At 43.4% G+C, this 22,340-nt stretch overlaps 1 protein-coding gene across 1 annotated transcript; it reads right to left on the bottom strand.

Annotated features, from left to right (window-relative positions):
* Positions 1-134: 134 nt before the first annotated feature.
* Positions 135-20,542, bottom strand: LOC112221426 (opsin-5-like). The gene is made up of 6 exons (XM_024383578.1): positions 20,294-20,542; positions 7,756-7,843; positions 2,939-3,101; positions 2,655-2,782; positions 2,122-2,456; positions 135-1,932 (listed from the first exon to the last, which is right to left on the bottom strand). Exons 2-6 carry the CDS (start codon positions 7,841-7,843, stop codon positions 1,456-1,458), a joined length of 1,191 nt encoding a protein of 396 aa, XP_024239346.1. The 5' UTR covers positions 20,294-20,542; the 3' UTR covers positions 135-1,455.
* Positions 20,543-22,340: the final 1,798 nt, after the last annotated feature.

Below are 22,340 nucleotides of genomic sequence, written 5' to 3'. Positions count from 1 at the left end.
ATGCCACAAACAATGACTTTACCTTACCTGACCCACAGCATGCAGGCCTGAACCTCCCTACCCATCAGAACAGGTATGTGACAATAACTTGTATGAACTCGGACCCAGGCGCAGAGAAACACAGCAGGCAGAGGTGAGGGTAAATCCAGAATGTTTACTGAAGTATTCATAGAAAAAACAACAAAGCAAGTGCACATGAGTACAACACAAAACAAGACAAGAGGCCTGAGCAACCGGCCCAGTTCAATAGAGGAACCTAAATAGTCCTAAACTAGGTGAACCCAGTAATCCTAATCAGGCTCACCTGGACACTAGAAACATAAGGATGCCCTCCTGTGGTACCCTCAGGGATAACACTCCATGATGACCTCTAACCTGTGACAAGGTAGCCCTATTTTGATTGGCCGTTTTGAAACATGACTTACATTTCAAACAATATAACTAAGCTAATTAAATCAATTTCCTCATATTTGTTTCACAGTTTTAACAAGGACATCATGATGAAAATATAGCCTAGATAGGCTCTCTTATTACAAATACACATCAAAGCCTACAGCACAACAACACAATGGTCTGAAGGCAAATCCAGGCCTACTTCACAGCCCAGTACTATCAACAATGTATTGGAAATAATGTCAGGAGAAAGGCCTCTCTACACTGGCACGGTATCACCAGACGAGTTTAGTGATTAGCAATAAGATTTTCATATCATAGCCCCCACGACAGAGATGTGAACATTGCATAATGTGTGGGATCATTGGGCTCCTATTTCCTTTGGTTCTGTCTCCTTGCCGTGTAATTGTCCTTGGATAAATCCACTGCACTTATAACAATAAATGTTCTCTTTTATAAATATATTTAAATATTTCAATTAACAATTTTGTCCTTAGGCATCTTGTACAACTTAATGTTATTTGTTGTTTGCATTGATCAACTTGTTTGTTATGGTGAGTGAGACGGAGTATAACAGCTGCCGACGTACATAAACATTTCAAGAAATATGTTTTTTTTTGCTAAATATCCAACCTTGAAGCTGTGGTCCTTTGGCAGTGACCTTGGTCAGAACAGAATGGACTGAGGCTCTCCCTATAGGGATCCTGAGGCTGGCCGTAGCTTGCTGTAATGCCAATAGTGGCTATCTGGAATGGAGGCATTAACAAATATTGCCCAAATAAGCGCCAATACCAGTAACTCAGCCAGCTAAAAACATATGTATGTTTGGGGGGATGGATGGCACAGGGGAATGCATGCACTGTTTTGTAGCGGAGGCTAACGCTGATGAGGCATGATGGGCCAGTCTCTCACAGATACTGACATTTTGCCCTGTGTGCTTGAACTGAATTCCACCTATTCTTTTTTGCCATTTTACTGTCTCCCATCCTGGCCATGTCTTTCCACCTGACCATCTCCATCCCTGCCTGAATGATTAGGGTAGGATACAGTTCTGATTCACTACTAGAGGAAATGAGCCTGTTGTTTAGCAGAGAGTTGACTGACAGTCGCATTGCTGTAGGTGGAGCCTGACAGTATTCGGGCAGTCCTCTGGGGTGTGGTCCCTGTGTGGCAGTGTGCTCCATCCTCGGCAGAGTGCAAACATGCCCTGTGGCTCTCTGGCTGTCCGTTTGAGACACTCATGTCCTTGATGTTTCTCTGGGATGTGGATCCAAATGGGTCTTTCTGTTCAGGCCGGGGGCTGCCCCTGCAGATCCTATTGCGGAACGTGGATGTGTCTCGACAAAGACACTTGCGGAAGTTTGGTTTGCAAAGCAGGTATACCATAGGATTGTAGATGGTGGACGATTTGGCAAAGATGGCTGCCAGGGCGAATGCAGTAGGAGGCACTAGGGTGGCGTCACCAAATGCCGCCCACATGGCCACTATGGCGTAAGGGCTCCATGCACCCAGGAATCCGATGCATACTGCTACTGACAACTGTTGAAAAACACACACAATATATAAACAGCCATAAATATTCAATATCACTTGACTTAGTCGCAAGGTATAATGCTTTATAACTTTGTCACAGACCCTGCAAACTATACAAGTCTAACCACAAAAAAGTACATAATCCCTGAGCTGTTGTTGTTGTGAACTGGACTGCTGACACAGGGATACTCTGACCTTGACGATGAGGGCGTGTGCGTTGGTGGTCTTGGTCTGGGGTGACACATGCTGCTGGACGGCCTGGTGAGAGCCGCGCACCGTCAGCAGGATGAAGGTGTAGGAGAGGAAGATGACGGTGCAGGGCAGAGCGTAGCAGAAGAGGAACAGGCAGACAATGTAGGACAGGGCAGACAGCTCGTAGTTGGGTACGTTCCAGTCAATGCAGCAGGCAGTGCCATAAGGCTCTGCTCTGTAGTGTCCCCAATGTGCCAGGGGACCGATGGCGAACACAGAGGCGTAACACCACACTGCCACCACCAGGAAGCAGGCATGGGATGAGGAGAATTTATTGCCTGGGAATGGAAAATGGGACAAAGGGGAAAAGGAAGGAGGAGAAATTAGCATTTTGACACAAGATAAAATAGTGCTTTATTCATCTCGAAAGGGCACATTAGATTGCATCAGTTTTAACATACTACTTCACCATCTCAGAGATTAACATACAACAAAAAAATTAAGGTTAGATTATATGCCAATGACATCTAACTCACCATAGTTAGAGAAGCAGACTTTGAGGCAGCAGATGCAAGAGAGAGCTGTGAGGTTGGTCAGACTGCACAGACCAAACAGAACCCCACACATAGCGTAAAACTGACAGGTGATCTCATCGAACAGCCACCTACACAGTGGGGAGAGATAAGAGAGTTAGACAGGAAAAAGTTTTCACTGAGATATTTAGTCATTATCATTGCAGCATAGAATAAAAATGCTTTCTCGATAATGCCCTAGGGTTTTTTTGTTCCATGAACAAGAAGAGAGAAAGAATATCAAATACTTGTGAGCGAATGCTGAGGGAATGGCCAGAGGGAATAAAGACAGGGTCATCCCAAGGTCGCTGATGGACAGGTTTATGATGAAGAACTCGGCCGGCTTCAAGGACAATCGCTTACGATACGCAACAAGCAGCAAGATGCCATTCCCCAGGAGAGACAGAACACCTATAAGAGAATGAGAATGAAATATGAAAATAAAAAAAGAGAAGGATAACTACAGTGCATTCTGAAAGTATTCAGACCCCTTGACTTTTTCCTCATTTTTCTTTTACATCACAGCGTTATTCTAAAATATATATATTTTTAAATATACTCAATCTACACACCCCATAATGACAAAGCAAAAACTGTATTTTTTAAACATTTTTGCAAATGTATAAAATTTAAAAAATGAACCTGAAGGTAACACGTTCATCTGTACAAACAATAGTACGCAAGTATAAACACCATGAGACCATGCAGCCGTCATACTGCTCAGGAAGAAGACACGTTCATCTGTACAAACAACAGTACGCAAATATAAACACCATGGGACCACGCAGCCGTCATACCGCTCAGGAAGAAGATGTGTTCTGTCTCCTAGAGATGAACGTACTTCAGTGCAAAAAGTGCAAATCAATCCCAGAGCAACGGCAAAGGACCTTGTGAAGATACTGGAGGAAACAGGTACAAAAGTATCTATATCCACAGTAAAACAAGTCCTATATCAACAGAACCAGAAAGGCCGCTCAGCAAGGAAGAAGCCACTGCTCCAAAACCGTCATAAAAAAGCAACACTACGAATTGCAACTGCACATGGGGACAAAGACCGTACTTTTTGAAGAAATGTCCTCTGGTCTGATAAAAAATAGAACTGTTTGGCCATAATAACCATTGTTATGTTTGGAGGGAAAAGGGGGAGGTTTGCAAGCTGAAGAACACCATCCCAACCGTGAAGCACGGGAGTGACAGCATCATGTTGTGGGGGTGCTTTGCTGCAGGAAGGACTGGTGCACCTCATAAAATCGATGGCATCATGAGGAGGGACAATTATGTGGATATATATAAGCAACATCTCAAGACATCAGTCAGGAAGTTAATGCTTGGTCGCAAATGGGTCTTCCAAATGGACAATGACCCCAAGCATACTTCCAATGGTGTGGCAAAATGGCTTAAGGACAACCCAAGTCAAGGTATTGGAGTGGCCATCACAAAGCCCTGACCTCAATCCTATAGAACATTTGTGGGCAGAACTGAAAAAGCGTGTGCGAGCAAGGAGGCCTACAAACCTGACTCAGTTACACCAGCTCTGTCAGAAGGAATGGGCCAAAATTCACCCAACTCATTGTGGGAAGCTTGTGGAAGGCTACCTGAAACGTTTGACCCAAGTTAAACAATTTAAAGGAAATGCCACCAAATACGAATTGAGTGTATGTAAACTTCTGACCCACTGGGAATGTGATGAAAGAAATAAAAGCTGAAATAAATCACTCTACTATTATTATGACATTTCACATTCTTTAAAAAAGTGGTGTTCCTAACTGACCTAAGACAGGGAATGTTTACTGGGATTGCATATCAGGAATGGTGAAAAACTGAGTTTAAATGTATTTGACTAAGGTGTATGTAAACTTCCAACTTCAACTGTAAGTAAATCATGTATTTTTGTTTCTTATGTTTAAAACATTTGCAAACATTTCTAAAAATGGGGGGGGTAACGTAACAAAATATGGAAAGTGGGAAGGGGTCTGAATACTTTCAGAATGTACTGTAAATAAAGACCTAAACATAGAGGAAGAATTAGGAATATGTCAAATCAGGGTATATATCCAGGCATAAAATTATACTGTTACGGCTTCCTCCGTCGAAAGAGAGTCGGACCAAAATGCAGCGTGGTTAGTACGATACATCTTTAATGAATACCAATACGAATACGAACAATACAAAAACAACAAACGGAATGTGAAAACCTATACAGCCTGTCTGGTGACAACAAACACAGAGACAGGAACAATCACCCACAAACACACAGTGAAACCCAGGCTACCTAAATATGGTTCCCAATCAGAAACAACGAGAATCACCTGACTCTGATTGAGAACCTCTGGCAGCCATAGACTATGCTAGACACCCCTACTCTGCCACAATCCCAATACCTACTAAAACCACCAATACCACAACACAACACAAAATAACCCCATGTCACACCCTGGCCTGACCATATAATTATATAAACACAAAATACTAAGACCAGGGCGTGACAGAACCCCCCCCAAGGTGCGGACTCCCGGCCGCACACTAAAACCCATAGGGGAGGGTCCGGGTGGGTGTCTGTCCACGGTGGCGGCTCCGGCTCGGGACGTGGACCCCACTCCAACCAAGTCTTAGTCCCCTGTAACGCGTCCTTTGATTGGCGACCCTCGCCGCCGACCTAGGCCTAATAACCCTCACCAAGGACCCCACTGGATTGAGGGGCAGCTCGGGACTGAGGTAGAAGCTCGGGACTGAGGGGAAGCTCGGGACTGAGGGGAAGCTCGGGACTGAGGAGAAGCTCGGGACTGAGGAGAAGCTCAGCACTGAGAGGAAGCCCAGTACTGAGAGGAAGCCCAGTACTGAGAGGAAGCCCAGTACTGAGAGGAAACTCAGGCAGGTAGTAGGCTCTGGCAGATCCCGGCTGACTGGCGGATCCTGGCTGACTGGTGGATCCTGGCTGACTGGTGGATCCTGGCTGACTGGCGGATCTGGTTGCTCCATGCAGACTGGCAGCTCTGGCTGCTCCATGCAGACTGGCAGCTCCATGCAGACTGACAGCTCTGGCTGCTCCATGCAGACTGACAGCTCTGGCTGCTCCATGCAGACTGGCAGCTCTGGCTGCTCCATGCAGACTGGCAGCTCTGGCTGCTCCATGCAGACTGGCAGCTCTGGCTGCTCCATGCAGACTGGCAGCTCTGGCTGCTCCATGCAGACTGCCAGCTCTGGCTGCTCCATGCAGACTGCCAGCTCTGGCTGCTCCATGCAGACTGACAGCTCTGGCTGCTCCATGCAGACTGACAGCTCAGGCTGCTCCATGCAGACTGACAGCTCAGGCTGCTCCATGCAGGCTGGCAGCTCTGGCTGCGCTGAAAAGGCAGGAGACTCCAACAGCGCTGTAGAGGAGGAAGGCTCTGGCTGCGCTGAACAGGCGGGAGGCTTCGGCAGCGCTGTAGAGGAGGAAGGCTCTGGCTGCGCTGAACAGGCGGGAGGCTCCGGCAGCGCTGGAGAGGAGAAAGGCTCTGGCTGCGCTGAACAGGCGGGAGGCTCCGGCAGCGCTAGAGAGGAGGAAGGCTCTGGCTGCGCTGAACAGGCGGGAGGCTCCGGCAGCGCTGGAGAGGAGAAAGGCTCTGGCAGCGCTGAACAGGCGAGGCGCACTGAAGGCCTGGTGCGTGGTGCTGGCACTGGGTAGAGGACATGCACAGGAAGCCTGGTGCGGGGAGCTGCCACCGGCGGACTGGTGTGTGGAGGTGGCACTGGATAGACCGGACCGTGCAGGTGCACTGGAGCTCTTGAGCACGGAGCCTGCCCAACCTTACCTGGCTCGATGCCCACTCTAGCCCGGCCAATACGAAGAGCTGGTATGTACCGCACCGGGCTATGCAACCGCACTGGAGACACCGTGCGCTCCACAGCATAACACGGTGCCTGCCCGGTCTCTTTAGCCCCCCGGTGAGCACAGGAAGTTAGCGCAGGTCTCTTACCTGGCGTAGCCATACTCCCTGTGAGCCCCCCCCAATACATTTTTGGGGCTGACTCTCGGGCTTCCATCCGCGTCGCCATGCTGCCTCTTCATACCAGCGCCTCTCCGCTTTCGCCGCCTCCAGTTCTTCTTTGGGGCGTCGATATTCACCAGGCTGTACCCAGGGTCCTTTTCCGTCCAATATCTCCTCCCAAGTCCAGAAGTCCTGTGATCGCTGCTCCTCACGATAAACAGGGGGAGTTGGCTCAGGTCTGAACCCTGACTCTGCCACACTCTCCCTGAGCCCCCCCCCAAGAAATTTTTGGGGCTGACTTTCGGGTTTCTTTCTGCGCCGCCGTGCTTTTCTCTTCGACTCCATTCTCCTATAGCCCTCCTCGCACTGCTCCAGCGAATCCCAGGCGGGCTCCGGCACTCTCTCTGGGTCGACCGCCCACCTGTCTATTTCCTCCCAAGTCGTATACTCTATACTCCTGCTGTCCATAACGTCCTCCCATGTCCATTCCTCTTTTCGCTGCTGTTGCTGTCACTGCCTGTCACCACGCTGCTTGGTCCAGTTGTGGTGGGTGATTCTGTTACGGCTTTCCTCCGTCGAAAGAGAGTCGGACCAAAATGCAGCGTGGTTAGTACGATACATCTTTAATGAATACGAATAATACAAAAACAACAAACGGAATGTGAAAACCTATACAGCCTGTCTGGTGACAACAAACACAGAGACAGGAACAATCACCCACAAACACACAGTGAAACCCAGGCTACCTAAATATGGTTCCCAATCAGAGACAACGAGAATCACCTGACTCTGATTGAGAACCTCAGGCAGCCATAGACTATGCTAGACACCCCTACTCAGCCACAATCCCAATACCTACTAAAACCCCCAATACCACAACACAACACAAAATAAACCCATGTCACACCCTGGCCTGACCAAATAATTATATAAACACAAAATACTAAGACAGTACTCTTAAGAATGGATGAGGGTAAATGCCTTGACGCTTCTATTTGATCTGTATGTGGCTGGGACTGGCTCCCCTTGGAATCATGTAAGGACTGGATCAACAATGAGTAAATATGACCCATTGACAGGGAATAGGAACTCACAGAATATGCTGTAGAAAGTGCCCATGAGCAAGTCAAGCTCCTTTGAGATTGTGGAGACAAACAGGGTTGTGTCTGAAGCATTTCCCATCTGGAGAGGACAGAGGAGTGTAATGGTTAGTTACAGAAAACAGTAGTGCAGTTAATTGTATTAATTATGTAATTACGTCGTGCTTGCTAGCGTTAATTACAGACACAAGTTCTCTCTGAATCATCTAGTTGAATAATCAGTGAATGAGTGACAAAGGAAAAATCAGAGGGGAAACAAACAGGAAATGGAAGTGAGAAAGTAGCATAGCAACAAAGGCTTCCCTAAACTATTTGTTGTTGTTGTTAGCTCTACAGTTGTCTACTTTTGATAAACAAAAAAATAGAAAATATATGAATTGGAAATACATAGATTTTAAAAGAATGAATTGGCCTAATATTTTTTTTCAAAAGGGCCCTACTTTCTGGCTAATCTGATTTAACTGCTCCAGAGAGACAAATAGAAGTCAAATCACACCGTTGAAAACCATGCACCATAAATGTATTTACAATAAATATATTTACAGAGACACAAATTGGGCCAAGATTTGGGACTGTGGTTATGCAGCGAGCTGTGTTGAGCAAATGAATCAAGACACTGCCTGTACTTCTGCCAAGAGTTTGAATGTGTGCTCTTCACCCAGCAGCTGCTGGTTTGTATGTGGCGTATATTGAAGTAGTTGTGTTAAGGAGGCTGTATTATTATGTTATATGCTACAGTTTCTGCAGAGTGGATGGCATATACTCTAGGAGGTGGGTTGTTAGATAAAGACCAGGATTCTGTGATAAAGGCATGCATTTGAAGCGGTAGAAAGGCACAACAGAGGGAAATATAGTTGGAGAGATTGAACGTTTCACAGCAGATACGGTGGCACCTAAAAATGAATGCCCAAAAAGTCTAAGTATCTCACTGAACCCAAATATCCCATAGAGAGAAGATTAGTCATGAGAGAGACAGAGAGGGAGATTGAGATAAATGGGAGCTTAAAGTTGCTCCAGAGAGCGTTGAGCAGATGGTAAATCTTAATTTTTTTCTACCGCACACACACTACGCACACACTGTTGTTATATGATACACAGAGGTTATTGGACATGTCTGTTACGGTTGATGTGAGGGATGTTGGAGAAGCCTGCAGTCCCTCTGCTAATAAGGCCTGACTAGCTACAGTATTATATCAGAGACACACGTTCCATGTTATGAGTCATGCAGAGGAGCTGGACAGAGCCAGTTCAGAGACCTCTGAGCGGTCCACATGGAAATTCTTCCTGCTGAGGAATTGAGTTTGTATTATGCAGACAGAGAAAAGCTAAATAAAAAATCAAATTAAAGCCAGGAAATAAGAAAAGCACAAAGGGTCTTGAACACCACTCGTGTTCTGAATGGGCCTCCCGCCCCTTTCTCCAGAGGCTCTAATCTCCCTAGACATTCATGGCCCTCAAGCATCCCTCCTTATGTAGGCTACGAAGTTTGCTTATTTTTCTAGTCCATATTTAGTAACCAAATGAATAAGGATTGATTGCCTATCTATAAACAAATTATTAACAGTTTATAAGCTACTTATAAACCCTTCATAAGTTATACCCTAATATAAAGTGTTACCAATGTGTTGGCATGATGATGAGGGTGTAAGTGTGAGACAAGCCAAGTGTGTCACATCTTATGTGCAGACAGATTTTCCCTAAACGAGAAGACAGCAATGCATTGCACATTACAGTATGGTTTTATATGCAACCCAACACAGACATCAAACTAAATCTGCTACCTCATTTGACGTGCCCAGGGAATTTAGTTAAAGATAAACATTTAGGTCAACATTCATTCAGTCATACAGAGAGAGTCCTCGAACCTGTAGCCATGCTCCAATAAGTATTTCAATACCTTACACAGCAAGACATACAGTATCAGTCAAAAGTTTGGACACATCTACTATTTCAAGGGTTTTTCTCTATTTTTACTATTTTCTACATTGTAGAAAGTAGCGAAGACATCAAAACTATGAAATAACACAAAGGTTTTTTGTTCTTAAAATGTTCCAGGTTGACTGATGTCTTAAACAACACAACTGAAATAAATTCCACAAATTAACTTTTAACATGGCACACCTGTTAATTGAAATGCATTCCAGGTGACTACCCCATGAAGCTGGTTGTGAGAATGCCAAGAGTGTACAAAGCTGTCATCAAGTCAAAGGGTGGCTACTTTGAAGAACCTCAAACATAAAATATATTTTGATTTGTTTAACACGTCACTATTATTGTACAATGTAGGAAATAGTCAAAATAAAGAAAAACCACTGAATGAGTAGGTGTGTCCAAACGTTTGACTGGTAGTGTAGTTCTACCACCACAACTCTAGGAAATATTCATAATTTATTACAACATCGGTGCCGTAGAAGCAAGGCTATATAACATAGTGATGCTCAGTAATTGAGTCTGGTTGGAAGCGCTCCACAGAACTCATTATTCCTTGCATTTCCCCTTGACCTGAATATCAATTTCCAATAGAATGACTTGTCATTATGTTTCACATGGTTACATAACAGCCCTCTCCGATATATTCAGGTACATGTAGGCAACAATGTTACGTGGGCGCTTGACAGATATTATCAAATGGGTTGGTTGTCTGAATTTACTGATCATGTCATGACAACACACAGAACTTCGTATGGTTAATGTACCTCAGTCATATTTCAGATGGGTACTTGAGCCAGGTGTAAATGATCCATGCCATAACCATTAACATCACAAACAGGTTCTTTATTTAAAGCGCACAAAGAACAGTGAGTTCACATCGTTGACCTACTTAACATACACCGTGTAAAATAGCAGGAAGTTAGCTGTCCCGCCCACAGAAAAAAGAGACTTGAGGGTGTTCCTTTCTTCTTCTTTCAAAGAAATAGACAGCCCGGCTTTGCTACTCAAACAGACACCAATAAGAACTACGCTATGATACTACTTCAAAAAGATCCTGACATTAATATTTCAGATTTTGTTTTTTGATTTCATGCAAACCAAACCCCTTGGTACTTTTTTAACATGTTGAATGTAAATTGGAAAGCTTCATTACAGACCAATGTGTGTCATCACTTTCAAACAAACCATCTTTTCCACTGACAGCGCTACAGTGGATGTCCTTGTTCTACTCGCTGTGTTTTTCCAAGAAATAGGCATGCTCACTAGTAACAGTATATGAGTACCAGAACACCCTCAGCTGTATGTGTGTGTGTGTGTGTGTGTGTGTGTGTGTGTGTGTGTGTGTGTGTGTGTGTGTGTGTGTGTGTGTGTGTGTGTGTGTGTGTGTGTGTGTGTGTGTGTGTGTGTGTGTGTGTGTGTGTGTGTGTGTGTGTGTGTGTGAGAGAGAGAGAGTACGTGTGTGTGTGTGCGAGAGAGAGTACGTGTGTGTGTGTGCATGTGTGAGTACAGCTCATGCGTGTGTGTGTGCATCCGTGAATGCTTGTCACCACATTGGAAAGCTACATTACCACTAGTTGACCGGCTGAACTGCGATGTTGGTCAACTGTGGCTAATCTGTTTTTTGTGGGACCAGCTGAACTGTGCCAAAGATAATGTGTCTTTGAGTTCAGTTGAACAGCTGCTCTGGTCAGTTCTAGTGTACTGGGTGACCTGGATAGTGACAAACACAGGATGTGTCCCAATTGGCACCCTACTCCCTATTTAGTGCAATACTGGGCCCTGGTCAACAGTAGTGTACTATATAGGAAATAGGTTGCCATTTGAGACGCTTCCACAGATCCAGTTTAGATGTCCAAACTTAGATGACCTGCACAAATATCAGAAGTCAATGATTTACAATTGACACTACTGTGTTATTTTTAATACTGTATCTATTCCTTTATGTATCTCCCTTTTTGCATAACACTGTATTCAGGACAAAAAGGGATTTGCTTTGCCACATTTTTTTCAGTATTACTTTAGTGCCTTGTAACAAACATGATGCATGCTTTGGAATATTATTTCACTCTGTTAGTTAGGTTAGTATTGTGGAGTAACTACAATGTTGATCCGTTCACAATTTTCTCCTATCACAGCCATTAAACTCTGCAACTGTTTTAAAGTCACCACTGGCCTCATGGTGTCACACCCTGACCATAGTTTGCTTTGTATGTTTCTATGTTTTGGTTGGTCAGGGTGTGATCTGAGTGGGCATTCTATGTTGGTTGTCTTGTTTGCCTATTTCTATGTCTGGCCTGATATGGTTCTCAATCAGAGGCAGGTGTTAGTCATTGTCTCTGATTGGGAACCATATTTAGGTAGCCTGGGTTTCACTGTGTGTTTGTGGGTGATTGTTCCCATCTCTGTGTTTTGCACCAGATAGGGCTGTTTTGAGTTTTCACATTTCATTGTTTTGTAGTTTATTCATGTATAGTTTTCCTTTATTAAACAAACATGAATCATCATCACGCCGCATTTTGGTCCGCCTCTCCTTCAACTAAAGAGAACCGTTACACATGGTGAAATCCCCCAGTGGTTTCCTTCCTCTCCGGCAACTGAGTTAGGAAGGACGCCTGTCTCTTTGTAGTGACTGGGTGTATTGATACACCAGCCAAAGTGTAATAACTTCACAATGCTCAAAGGGATATTCAAAGTCTGCATTTTTATTTTATTTTAACCATCTACCAATACAGTAGGTGCACTTCTTTGTGAGGCATTGGAAAACCTCCCTGGTCTTTGTGGTTGAATCTGTTTTTTATAATTCACTGCTCAACGACGGGACCTTCCTTGCAGATAATTGTATGTGTGGGGTACATAGATGAGGTAGTCATTCACAAACCATGTTAAACACTTATTGCACACAGTGAGTCTATGCAACGTATTATGTGACTCGTTAAGCATATGTTTACTCCTGAACTTATTTAGGCCATAACAAAGCGGTTGAATACTTATTGACTCAAGACATTTCAGTTGTTCATTTTTAATTAACATGCAAAGATTTAGAAAAACATTATTCCATTTTGACATGGTATTGTGTGTAGGCCAGTGACAAGAAAACATCTTCATTTAATCCATTTTAAATTCAGGCTGTAACAGAACAAAATGTGGAAGAAGTCCAAGGTTGTGAATATTATCTGAAGGCAAAACACTTCAATGGTTTGATTTCCAGAGAGACAAAGTTTCAGACACTAAACGCTGTGGTCTGACCATGTCTGTCGGATGCTCTCCTCTTATTGTTTCTCCTCTTATTGTTGGCTGGATGTCAGTCAAATGTTCACACATTCTGTGTTCTCCCTCAGTTACATTTATTTAGTCTGCGACATACTGCAGGACTCCACTTTAACTAGAAATGTCACTCGTACTGTGTGATGGTCTTGACTCGGGAGATAACTGGTGGGATCGGTGCCTGTTGTAGCATGGTGGTGGCCATGTACAGTCTGAATTACATTTAAGGCATTTGCCGTATAAATGAGCATGTGAGCGGTGACACGATTATACTTGCAGATCATGCATATGAAAAAAAAACTTTAAACTGTGTTTCCATCTAGGCTAACTGTTAAGTAAAGAGCTTAACTTCAGACGGTAATCATATGACATTGTTCGCCTGGATGTCTTTCATTCTGTACATTTTCCCTTGCAGAAGCATGGATCAAGCCAAAGCCAGTTATGATCACAATTCAAAAACAGAAGTGGTGCATCACATGCATGTTGTTGCATTTCCACGTTAAAGAATCAGCTATCCAAATATGTTGAAAACCACGTACTGCCTCACACATATGTCACATGTGGCATGTTGTGTGTTACGTCCTCAAAGTGGGCCTCTGGAGATGCCTTGAGGTCGTGGGAGTGAGCTGAACCGCGCATGCTCTCCATGTAAAAGCGCCCTCAACCGACCCAGAGCTGACAAGTAAATGTCACCATAATCCTGCGGTTTCTGTTTCCCACAACGTTCTGATGACTTAACAGCACAACTCCGGTTTGATGCTCTGTGCAGAACAATATATTTATCAGCATGTACTGCTCACTGCTAATGTACTGTCATTTTGGGGGGGGGGGGCACTATACCAGAACCACTCTCTAATGGCCCATTCTTCAGAGTTGAACTGTACTGTAGATATGATTGGTTTGGAAGATGATAGATGAGGTATGAAGACACGGCCCATATTGACTGAGGAAGTATTTGTTGACTTGTATTTGCTGTGTATAGCCTATGCCTTAACTTAGCTGGGAATTGGTTTCTGTCCGCATATGAAACATTTAGATGCAGTAAATGTAGTCATGAATCTAAATATGACCTGGAGATCAACCCTTTGGTTGCCAAGGATGCATGTGCCTTGATGTCGCTTTCAAATGAGATAATTGTAAACACATGATCTGCATGGGCTTTGAGACCTAATGCCTTATCTTACCAGTCCTCAAAAACGGCCTCTTCTCATACCACTTAGTCTCTTTCACATTTAGGCTACATCTCACAGCTGAATATTCTGCATGGCTTCTCCTCCACGTTAGCATGTGAACTTATTGGTCAATAGTCTTGTCGTCATAAATTGCATGTCAAGAAAATCAGGGGGCTTTGAAGTGCTTTCATCCACAAAAAGCTCCTTAAAATGACATTCTGAAAAGCTCCTTAAAATGGAATGAGTAGTGAGTTAGATTTTTTTGTTGCATGGATGCAGAAATGCTCGGGCCCGCCCGGCTGTTATCAATTGAATGAGTTAGAGGAATTACTCAAAAATAAAAATAGGGACGTGAAGGAACCTCGAAGAGACTTACCAATGCATTACATCAGAATTGGATTTGAGGTCCACAAAAACATTACTCAATGCCATACAGAATTGATCCGTGTACTCCCTCCACAAAGTAAATGTGTTTCTACTGTAGGATTCCACAACTTTTCCTTGGTTTCTAACTGGAAGTTGATGACAACTACAATAGTTGCTCTCCTCTTATTGTCCTCTTACAATAATATTTTATATTTGAGATGCTTCAAAGTAGCCACCCTTTGCCTTGATGGTAGCTTTGCACACTCTTGGCATTCTCTCAACCAGCTTCACCTGGATTGCTTTTCCAACAGTCTTGAAAGAGTTCCCACATATGCTGAGCACTTGTTGGCTGCTTTTCCTTCACTCGGCAGTCCAACTCATCCCAAACCATCTCAATTGGGTTGAGGTCGGGTGATTGTGGAGGCCAGGTCATCTGAAGCAGCACTCCATCACTCTGCTTCTTGGTCAATTAGCCGTTACACAGTCTGGAGGTGTGTTGGGTCATCGTCCTGTTGAAAAACATATGATAGTCCTACAAAGTGCAAACCAGATGGGAGGAGATAAGAATGTGCCGTAAGCTCACTCCAGAGATAGCTTGAAATGTTGCCAATGGAGTTAACGAATTGGATCCTTTTCTATAGCTCAACTGCTCCGTACATTTGTCAAGGAGGATATGTGTTTGCGTTCAGAGGCCCACTGGTTAAAACCCAGTATTGGGACAGGGACAGTGGAGGAAGCTAGTTTCCATTTATCATCATTGACATCCATTGTTTGGTATGATTGTGTGCTTGCTGTGTGTAAAGGCTCCTTATCTTAGCTATTTAAATTATCCTGCTTTGTTATGTTTAGTAACTTTGATAAACATTCAGGTATGGCAGTTGATTGTCCAATTGGTTACAAAAGCTATACCGTTGACAATGGGTTATAAGAACATTTGAGTCAGTATTTAGGAATATTAGTCCTGCTTTGTGTTGCTTTTTGTGACATACCCCCCTGGTCAATTTTCACTGGCTGCGCTGCTAAAAAAAGAAACTGTTTTGTCCAATTAGACTTGCTTCCATTTCCTCTGTTACATCTCCGTAAGAATTCCTAAAGAATGTCTGACGTCTTGTCAAATAGAGTTAGCTAAGACAGGCTAATGGGCATGTGAGTGTTGGAGAGCCTTCCTAAGACTACTCTGCTCCCATGGGAAGGAGATCAGCCCAGAGGAATGCAAATAAATGTTTTCGCTGACCCAGCTACTCATGTCATCATCATCACTCTGTTCTGCCTCAAGACCCCCCCCCCCTAACCATATTACATAATCACCCTGTTATTTAACTAATAATAACACTACCACATGTTCTACATGGAATATCAAATGTCATTGATTTACTAATGGGCAATTCTCACACTGTCAACTGACCTGATGTGTTGTCTCTGACACCATTGGTAATCAGTGGCTCCGCTAATAGGCTATATAGCCCTGATAACCTGTTGTATTTGTATCTTTATATGAGCAACATACATTTAACTTCGACAAAGTTTCAACGCTTTTGCTTAATTAAGAAAAAAGATTAGACCTCCTGAACCAGTGCCCACTTTTCTTTGGAAAAATCCTCCACATTGGGGTCCCTGAGAGGTAAGAGATGGCTTTTTTTCTCCTGGGAGGTGAGGTGATATTTTTTTGGGGTTCCTAGTCAGGGCAACTGATGGTGTTATGCAGCATTCAGTTAGTTAGCCTCATTCACAGCCAGTTAGTTTGTAATGGTTTGATTCGTGTTTGTGAGCAAACATTACATAAAACTGCAACATGCTACAGTTGCTGACATCAACGATGCTCAAATCCATAAAAAAAGTACTAACATGAAGTCTTTTACTCTTTTATATATGCAATCCACAAAGTGCCCTCTTAAGATTTTAGCTGAGATATACAGTACCAGTCAAAAGTTTGGACACTCTTCTTTATTTTCACAATTTTCTACATTGTAAAATAATGTAGTGAAGACCTCAACAATTAATTAACAAATATGGAATCTTGTAGTAACCAGAAAAGTGTTAAACAAATCAAAATATATTTGAGATTCTTCAAAGTAGCCACCCTTTGCCTTGATGACAGCTTTGCACACTCTTAGCATTCTCTTAACCAGCTTCATGAGGAATGCTTTTCCAACAGTCTTGAAGGAGTTCCCACACATGCTGAGCACTTGTTGGCTGCTTTTCCTTCACTGTGCGGTCCAACTCATCCCAAACCATCTCATTTGGGTTGAGGTCAGGAATTGTGAAGGCCAGGTTATCTGATGCAGCATCACTCTCCTTCTTGGTCAAATAGCCCTTACACAGCCTGGAGGTGTGTTGGGTCATTGTCCTGTTGAAAATCAAATGATAGTCCCACAAAGCGCAAACCAGATGGGATGGTGTATCGCTGCAGAATGCTATGGTAGCCATGCTGATTAAGTGGGCCTTGAATTAAAATCAAATTTTATTGGTCACATACACATGGTTATCAGATGTTAATGCGAGTGTAGCGAATTGCTTGTGCTTCTAGTTCCGACCATGCAGTAATATCTAACAAGTAATCTAACAATTTCAAAACAACTACCTTATACACACAAGTGTAAAGGAATGAGAATATAAGAATATGTACATATAAATATATGGATGAGCGATGGCCAAACGGCATAGGCAAGATGCAGTAGATGGTAAATTCAAAGTAAAAGTTTTAATAAATCACAGACAGTGTCACCAGCAAAGCAACCCCACACCATAACACCTCCTCCTCCATGCTTCACAGTGGGAACTACACATGCAGAGATCATCCGTTTACCTACTCTGCGTCTCACAAAGACATGGCGGTTGGAACAGAAAATCTCATTTGGACTCATCAGACCAAAGGACAGATTTTCACCAGTCTAATGTCCATTGCTCATGTTTCTTGGCCCAAGCAAGTCTCTTCTTATTATTATTGGTGTCCTTCAGTAGTGGTTTCTTTGCAGCAATTCAAGGCCTGATTCACGCAATCTCCTCTGAACAGTTAATGTTGAGATGTGACTGTTACTTGTACTCTGTGCAGCATTTATTTGGTCTGCAATTTATGAGGCTGGTAACTCTAATGAACGTATCCTCTGCAGCAGAGGTAACTCGGGGTCTTCCTTTCCTGTGGCGGTCCTCATGAGGGTCAGTTTCATCATAGCACTTGATTTTGGTTCATAGCACTTGGTTTTTGCGACTGCTCTTTAAGACATTTTCAAAGTTCTTGAAATTTTCCGTATTGACTGACCTTCATATCTTAAAGTAATGATGGACTGTTGTTTCTCTTTGCTTATTTGAGCTGGTCTTGCCATATTATGAACTTGGTCTTTTACCAAATATGGCTATCTTCTGTATACCACCCCTAACTTGTCACAACACAACTGATTGGCTCAAACACATTAAAAAGGAAAGAAATTCCACAAATTAACTTTTAACAAAGCACACCTGTTAATTGAAATGCATTCCTCATGAAGCTGGTTGAGAGAATGCCACGAGTGTGCAAAGCCGTCATCAAGGCAAAGGGTGGCTACTTTGAAGAGTCTCAAAATATAAAATATATTTTGATTTGTTTAACACTTTTTTGTTTACTACATGATTCCATATGTGTTATTTCATAGTTTTGATGTATTCACTATTATTCTACAATGTAGAAAATAGTACAAATAAAGAAAAATCCTTGAATGAGTAGGTGTGTCCAAACTTTTGACTGGTCCTGGAAATCATTTAAACATCAACAGCATTCAGATTACAGCAGTACTAGCAGTACTATGTGTGGGTAGCCTAGTGGTTACAGCGTTGGACTGGTAACTGAAAGGTTGCAAGTTCAAATCCCCGAGCTGACAAGGTACAAATCTGTCGTTCTGCCCCTGATCAGGCAGTTAACCCACTGTGTCATTGAAAATAAGAATATGTTCTTAACTGACTTGCCTAGTTAAATAAAGGTTAAAAAAAACATGAAGCACATTGTTCTTTCCATGACAGGCTGGCCAGGTGAAAGCTGTAATCCCTTATTGATGTCACTTGTTAAATCCATTTCAATCAGTGAACAGGAGGAGGGGTTAAAGAAGGATTTTTAAGCCTTGAGACAATTGAGACATGGATTGTGTTTGTGCCATTCAGAGGGCGAATGTTGTGTGTATCAAGATATGGACACCCAAAGGACATCCAGCCAAATTGACACAACTGTGGGAAGCATTTGAGTCAACACGAGCCAGCATCCCCGTGGAACGCTTTTGACACCTTGTAGAGTCCATGGGCCAACGAATTGATTCTGTTCTGACAAAAGGGGGTCCAACTCAATATTCCTAATGTTTTACACACACACACACACACACACACACACACACACACACACACACACACACACACACACACACACACACACACACACACATACACTGTGTGACCTGTTCCTCCTCTCCCTCTCATACATTTTCTATCCAGGTGCATCTAAACATTTCCATACATACTCCATCTCCATCTGTCAATAAACACAAACGCTTTACTCCCCAGGCCTATAAATACACAAGAAAATGATTGTGTGAAAAACAACCTCAGTCAAACAATTTTGTGAAATAAATAACTTGGTCTAACACACCAGACTCGGTCTCACACACCAGACTCAGTCTAACACACCAGACTCGGTCTCACACACCAGACTCGGTCTCACACACCAGACTCGGTCTCACACACCAGACTCAGTCTCACACACCAGATTCGGTCTAACACACCAGACTCGGTCTAACACACCAGACTCGGTCTAACACACCAGACTCGGTCTCATTTAGGATCCCTTTCTGGAGTCTCTTTGCATTTCCAATGTCTCCATTTCTCTGTCTGTGTGTTTATACCAAAGGCCCCTGTGTAGGTTAGACTCCATGGTACTGAATGAGCTTTAGAGACGAGCAGACATCAAAGGTAACTCAATACCAAGATCTACCGTGTTGTTCACTTCCCTGACCTCATCTCTGCCTTAATTTGATGCAGTTCTTGGAAAATGGTCAATAAAGCCTTGAGTTTATCTTCCATCATTATAGCTTTGGAAACCAGAGATTTGCCAGAGTGCCAAATCACATCATGGACTTTTATAAGCTGTAGTGGGAAGATGCAATACATTATTTGTGATCTGAACAAAAGTCCAGCTTGACACATGAGGAGAAGGGGGGACATTGTTGCCTTCATCTAATCAGTAGAGACCCACAATGCAGAACATTTAAATCTAAAACAGTCACTTAGATCTACTCCAGATAGTGCTTCAACCTTGTTAGATAGCCTCCATGTACAGTACATATACACATACAACACTGCTGTCACACTTTTGAACGCTGCTTTTTCAGCCATTTCCCTGACAACAACATCACATCAGGTGATGTGTCAAGTACACTTAAACAGTAACAAACTAACCAATATAACATCTTTGAGAGAACACAAGTGCGGGAGACAGACATACAGACATGAAAAAGACAGAGACATGCAGACAGTGTGAGGGTAAATATGACAAATGACATTCTCTCTACGACATGTGTGGTTCCCCTATATCAAATGTCATGCCTGTACACTATCCCTACACTAAAATAGTCCAATAAAATAACATCAGCTAAAACCTGTAAGGTCATGTAGCTGCGTCAACAACAGTGGTCCCCATGAACCAGCCCTGTAATCCTCTAATCCCCAACACTGAACTGAAAGGAAACAGACAGAATCCTCCATGCAGCCATTCCCACAGCCTCCCTTATGTAAAGCCCCACACCATGCAGCCCCATACCATGTCTGCCCATGGTACCTACCTTCCAGGGAGGAGATGTGTGTCCTCAGATAAACTCATGAAGGCCAGGTGGAGAGCCAGGATTGCATTAACAGACACACTCATTCATTCATACATACATACATACAGACAGTACATTTGCCTGCACACATTTCCTTGGAGATGCAGTGGGTCATTGTAGTGAAGCCAGGAAGATAAGGCCAGGGTGATGCTAATGTAACCAGAGAACGAGAGAGAGAGAAATCAGCATAACACTGACTGGGAGGCGCTGAGTGTCACTGACGAATCAAAGTACCACCGTTCCCCTACCCCTCTCTCTCCCTCCCCTACCCCTCTCTCTCCCTCCCCTATACAACTCTCTCACTCTGTTCCTCCCATCTCTCTCTCTCTCTCTCCCCCTCTTTCTCTTTTCTGTCTCTGCCCCTCTTCTTCCCCCGCTCTCACCCTCTCTCTTTCTCGCTCTCTCTCTCTTTGTCCCCTCCCTATCTGTTTACCACTCGGTCTCTCTGTGTGAGGGCATACTTTCTCTGTTTATCTCTCACACACAGCCTTTCTTGTTTTTAAGCACCACAAAATGCCACCATCAGACAAACTATAAAATTCCGCAATCAGTAAATATCTATTTTAAATGCGTACTTGACATTAACATCTGCAGAAATGAATTAACAATATTGAAAAAAGTGATATACCATTGTTTGTTACTTGATCATACAAAATTGACAAACACTAATATCTCATGTCAGTGCCTCAAAACTGAAACATAACTGAACACAGGACAACAAACTAGTCTCTGAACAGATACATAACAGAAGCTACTTCTGCTTGATATCAATCAATAGCATCACCATGCAACAAAACATTATGAAAAGCCTTTCTATTCTAACGTTATTCTTTCATTAATAAGACAGTCACAGGATCAGGATGGAGGTGGTCATGGCTGGCCTGTCCCCATCAGCGTCGCCCCTCTCTGCTGCTCGTCTCATGTAATCAAGTCTCGATTTTCTGAGTGACTCGCCAGACTCATAGAAACACAAAGCAAACCTCGAAACCATTTGCTGTGTGCGTATGTGTCTCTTACATTTTATGCCAGAGGACAGACACTTCATAAACTGAGAATATAGATGAGACCAGCTGCAAGCTGAGCCTGACAAAACTGTCTGTCCAGAAATCCATGTATCAGATATACAGTGCCTTCAGAAATTATTCAGATCCCTTGACTTTTTCAAAATATTGCTACGTTAGTCTTATTCTAAAATGTATTACATTTTTAAAAATCCTTAGCAATCTACAAACAATACCCCATAATGACAAAGCGAAAACAGGTTTTGAGAAATGTATTGCAAATGTATAAAAAAATAAAAACCTTATTTAAACAAGAATTCAGACCCTTTGCTATGAGACTCAATTGAGCTCAGGTGCATCCTGCTTCCATTGATCACCCTTGAGATGTTTCTACAACTTGATTTGAGTCCACCTGTGGTAAATTGAATTGATTGGACATGATTTGGAAAAGGTCCAAGAACACAGTGGGCTCCATCATGGAAGAAGTTCTATCCTAAATGGAAGAAGTTTTGAACCACCAAGACTCTACCTAAAGCTGGTCGCCTGGCCAAATTGAGCAATCGGGAGAAGGGCCAGAATTCCTCTCTGGAGATGGGAGAATCTTCAAGAAGGACAACCATTTCATTTTCTCCCATTCTTCTCTGCAGATCCTCTCAAGCTCTGTCCGGATGGATGGGGAGCGTCGCTGCACAGCTATTTTCAGGTCTCCAGAGATGTTCGATCGGGATTAGGCTGGGCTCTGGCTGGGCCACTCAAGCACATTCAGAGGCGTGTCCTGAACTCACTCCTGTGTTGTCTTGGCTGTGTGCTTAGGATTGTTGTCCTGTTGGAAGGTGAACGTTCACCCCAGTCTGAGGTCCTGAGCGCTCTGAAGCATGTTTTCATCAAGGATCTCTCTGTACTTTGCTCCGTTCATCTTTCCCTCAATCCTGACTAGTCTCTCTGTCCCTGCCGCTGAATAACATGATGCTGCCACCACCATGTTTCTCCGTAGGGATGGCGCCAGG

The sequence above is a fragment of the Oncorhynchus tshawytscha genome, linkage group LG22 (assembly GCF_018296145.1).
Source record: "Oncorhynchus tshawytscha isolate Ot180627B linkage group LG22, Otsh_v2.0, whole genome shotgun sequence".
In the NCBI taxonomy this organism is placed as follows: domain Eukaryota; kingdom Metazoa; phylum Chordata; class Actinopteri; order Salmoniformes; family Salmonidae; genus Oncorhynchus; species Oncorhynchus tshawytscha.
The sequence above is the reverse complement of the archived record's forward strand: the minus strand, read 5'-3'. Positions and strand labels throughout refer to the sequence as shown.

Bases quoted from the DNA above. Each gene is read 5' to 3' on its own strand.
- LOC112221426 (XM_024383578.1), bottom strand. From the start codon at position 7,843: ATGGGAAATGCTTCAGACACAACCCTGTTTGTCTCCACAATCTCAAAG. The intron at 2,783-2,938 runs GTATTTGATATT...CCCACTGTGTAG, and splicing joins CCCTCAGCATTCGCTCACAA to GTGGCTGTTCGATGAGATCA. The intron at 2,457-2,654 runs GTGAGTTAGATG...TTCCATTCCCAG, and splicing joins AGTCTGCTTCTCTAACTATG to GCAATAAATTCTCCTCATCC.